Raw genomic sequence first — 4,739 nt, forward strand, 5'->3', positions numbered from 1 at the left:
TCCAGAAGTTGGAGCTTATTCACTAGTTCTGGCCACCGAATTTAATTCATTCAAGAAACCAAAATGCTTCTATTATATTCAAGAAGAATTTTGGTAAAAATTATAATTTTTCGGTTACCAGACAGTAAGCAATGACTAAACGTCAATTACTACTAATGAAATATACATTTTATTTTCTAGGAATGAAATTCAAGGGAAGATTGATCTACCTTTTAATTTTTATAACATGAGCTAATTCATTAGAAAACATGTAATTAAGGTGTCTAATTCATTGTCTTAATTCACAATACTATATGTAAGCAAGAATAGCGTAATATCTACTTGTGAAGAAATTGAAATGAATAAATTACTTTAATTACCAATCATTAAAATGTACTGTATGTTTAGTGCTAGTGATACTCTCGCCTGTGGGCATAGCATGGTATGACTATCCATTCCTTTTTGTATTCTACTATGCATACTTGATCTAATACGATACAAATACAAAATAGCTTCGGAATTCATTGATAATTATGATCGGAGTGCAATTACTATCAGAAATTAGATGATATTGTAGCTCATATGTCCCTTTCTGTTAATATAAAGTTGAGGGTGATTATAATAAAAGTTTTCTAACTTTCACTAGCGGTAAATGTTCTTATAAGTACGATGAATTTTTAATTGTAGTTCATTTGCGCAGATAATTTAGAAAACATTCAAATCATTATCAATTTTCTGTGATTTTAGCCTGTGGATACCGTATCTTTTGTAAATCTGATAAATTTTTAAGATATACTATCATCATCACAGATATAGAAGTTATAATGTATTAATGGGCGCGATTACAGATTCATTAATACGTTAAACACCAAAGAGGTGTAATCGTCGCATTCTATACAAAACCTTTTATGATATATTTTTCTTATTTCCCATTGCCAGAAACTAGTAGTATCTCTTCAAGCTATCTCATAAAATAATGCATGTACTCTCCACAAGCAATAATATAACTGATAATTTATATAATGGTTACGCTGCCAGTAATATACTTAGCTTATGATTTCTATTCTTTTCTCATAGTTAAACTAAATCAATATGTTATATGCGATTGTAGTAATACGTTGATACTTTTATTTACTTCTTTATTTACGGCCATGAGAAGCTAATAATAATAGCTTAATGGGCTTCGAACAATACCATTAAGATTTTTAATATTAATCTAAGTTGATAGTTTTATAGAATTAGCACTTTAAAATGGAGTAAAATTTCAAAATTAATGAAAAATTTTTACCATCTTTATCGTCTAATAGAAGATTAGATCAAGAAACATTTAGAAATATGATTGCCTAATCAAAAATTAGTTAAAAAAATAGTCAATAATTACACGATTTAGCAAAGAAAGGTTTTGGATAATTCGAATAATTATAATTATTTATACAGTGATAGTTGAAATGATTATAGGCCATTACGGCCGAGACTAAGCAGATGGATGATCATCGGATCATAAAATTCGTATAGAGAGTTCAAATCAAGGCATAAAACTCTAGACAGCTGTATAATGTCAATTTTACTATAGTGGTATGAACAACTTGGAAATAAATTAAGACATAATGGGAAAGTTGCCTCCTTGATATTTACTGACCACAAAGTCGACGCAATATCCATAATTCGTGTATTTGTACTTTTCATGTTAGAAGCTTTAAGAGTGCAGTATCAACTCAGATCGATGATGGACATGGTAAATTATTGGCTTAGAATAGATTAAATTTATAGTAACATTACAATCAAAGGCCTTGCTTACATCTTGAAATATTGTCAAAAATTACCTATTAAGCTTCTACGAAGTGACCTAAAATAATAGATGACTACTGCCTAGGCGAATTAGATAAAGATGCTAGTGATGTGTCTAATTTGAGTGGAGCAGTGTAGGTTTCGATAGTCAGTTCGTCTTGAAGAATAGTAGTTTTTTGTTGTAGCATATTGACTTGAGATTTCAATGAACGGATTGTATCTTCTAATTCCTGTAAGATTTTAACCGCTTTTAAAATCATATCAAATATCTACGATATTGACTGTTAAGAGAGCTATTAGTCTAACTGTAAGTTAATGCTGAGCTATTGCAGAAAATCGGATTCATTGTGTTAAAATCTTGATATTAAATATGCAATGTACGTCGTTTACCTCTTTCATTTCTGCCGATATCATGTCCTTGATCCTATCCTCATATTGTAATTGTAGCCTGGATATCTAATAACATGAAGAGTTAACCAGTTGGCAGAATATGTCAAAATCTGTATGTTCTTTCTCTGTGTATTAATTTACTCTAATTTGATCGTAATATAGTTCATAGTAAAACACATTGTAGTTTAGTACATGTAAAACTGTAAAATATGGAAAAATTGCAACAGAAATAAGATATACTGTTTAATTAGGCTAATTCTTCCTTACCTTTTCTTTAAATTCTCGTTCTTTCTGTAATGACTGCTTCTCAAGTAGTTGTATATTAGATTTCTGGTTATTAATTTCATCTTTAAGTGACTGAAATTAAGTAGATATCATAAAGAACTGCTGTTAGAGAATAGTCAGATTATTAACCATCTAAAACTGTAATAGTGTCTAATATTACACTTCTTGCATGTCTTACTTAGTAATAAATAAATTATAAGAACTCATAACTGACCTTGACAATACAGGAGTGGCGCTTTTTAACATCTTCGATATCTTTTTGATTATTACCATAAATTTCGGCTAGTTGTTTATTGTGTTCATTTTGTAGACTAATCCAGATTAAAAGTGTTTACTTTAATATTTTTCAATAGCCAAACTACAATAAATAGGCAACTGGATTACTAGAAAATTTATTTAAAAGATTAATAATTTTACTTTGAATTTTCTTCTTTCCATGCATAAGCTTGATTTTGCAACATTTCTATTTTCTATAATATTAGCGCAATTTATTAAAATCGATGGTTCTATTTAACACTTTTTTTAAATAACTACTTTTAGAAAGTGTTATACTACGTTAACGATAGCGTTTATGGGTGCCTTAATATTCTCCCAATTGATCATGCCCTAATTACTTTAAAACCGGTCAAAAGTAATATTCATGGCGAAGAAACTGCGGTTTTATTTGGTCAGACATGTGATTCCTTAGATTGTTTAATGAAAGAATATTTACTACCAAAGGTACTGAAATTTTTAGTAGTATAACAGACTCGTATATACAATAAAATTATACTTATGACCTAGCTTCAAAAGGAACAGATTGTGACTAACGCGTCGTAAACGATATCTTCTAATACCTATATATTCGTTATCTATCGCCTTTTGAAATTATAAATTCAGCTTAACGCTGGTGACTGGGTATACTTCGAAGGTAAATAACTATTAAAAATCCTGTACTATCAAACGATATCTACAATCTATACCCGTACTGAAGGTTTATCAAGAATGCTTTTATGTCATGTCCTACAAAGGTTTTGGTGATTATTAGTGACTAATTGCGATCATTCTCTCATATTATGCCTATATGTACTTGACCTTATTGGATTTACAGAAACTGGAGCTTATTCATTAAGCCTGGCATCCAAATTTAATTCATTCAAGAAGCCAAAATGTTACTATTACATTCAAGAGCATTTATGGTAAGGTCCATTAGCATGATGCTACTACTACTCATCTCTCCAATGACAAACACCTGCATTAATAAATACCTTGAATTAATAAGGTTTAAAATTTCATTTCTAGGAACGAAATTCAAGGAAAGGTTAATCTACCTTTTAACTTGATCACTAATTAAATTATAAGATAACGAATTGCTTTAGTTAATACTCTTATTTTGCCTTTATGGCTGAGTTTGCGTCCCTTTTTAGTTAATTCGCAATAGATTCAGTAAACTACACTATTTTTTACTCATCGCTGTTGATAATACTGTCAATGATATAAGCCCAGATAACACACCAATAAATATGGAATATTTATAGTATCTCACATTTTTATAATGATATTCCTGGAATGACTACTGTCCGAAAACGGATAAAGCAGCAATGCAATATGGATTGATTGTTAATTGTATTTTGTAGATCAACTTTGTGATTACTGACTGTGATAGATGATCATCGAAGCCGTTGATTGTCCACATAGACTGCAGTATGAATCAATCCTATAGACTGCAGCATGAATGAATCAATCCACTAATTAGGATATAATTTCTCTTCTACTCAAACTCTTTTCTTCTTCTTACATACTACTGGGATAGATGATCATCGAAGCCGTTGATTATACACATAGACTGCAGGATAAATGAATCCACTAATTAGGATATAATTTCTCTTCTACCCAAACTCTTTTCTTCTTCTTACATACTACTGGGATAGATGATCATCGAAGCCGTTGATTGTACACATAGACTGCAGTATGAATCAATCCTATAGACTGCAGCATGAATGAATCAATCCACTAATTAGGATATAATTTCTCTTCTACTCAAACTCTTTTCTTCTTCTTACATACTACTGGGATAGATGATCATCGAAGCCGTTGATTGTCCACATAGACTGCAGTATGAATCAATCCTATAGACTGCAGCATGAATGAATCAATCCACTAATTAGGATATAATTTCTCTTCTACTCAAACTCTTTTCTTCTTCTTACATACTACTGGGATAGATGATCATCGAAGCCGTTGATTATACACATAGACTGCAGTACGAATGAATCAATCCACTAATTAGGATATAATTTCTCTTCTACTCAAACTCT

General features: G+C 30.5%; 1 protein-coding gene across 1 annotated transcript; it reads right to left on the minus strand.

Moving 5' to 3' along the window:
* Positions 1-1,138: 1,138 nt before the first annotated feature.
* On the minus strand, positions 1,139-2,903 carry TRIADDRAFT_62460 (uncharacterized protein; the record flags this gene model as incomplete). Its single annotated transcript, XM_002118387.1, has 5 exons — positions 1,139-1,195; positions 2,158-2,223; positions 2,425-2,514; positions 2,657-2,753; positions 2,860-2,903. The coding sequence occupies 5 exons, from the start codon at positions 2,901-2,903 to the stop codon at positions 1,139-1,141; spliced, it is 354 nt and encodes a 117-aa protein (XP_002118423.1).
* Between the last annotated feature and the right edge of the window lie 1,836 nt (positions 2,904-4,739).

The sequence above is a fragment of the Trichoplax adhaerens genome, genomic scaffold (genome assembly GCF_000150275.1).
Source record: "Trichoplax adhaerens TRIADscaffold_55 genomic scaffold, whole genome shotgun sequence".
Lineage (NCBI taxonomy): Eukaryota > Metazoa > Placozoa > Uniplacotomia > Trichoplacea > Trichoplacidae > Trichoplax > Trichoplax adhaerens.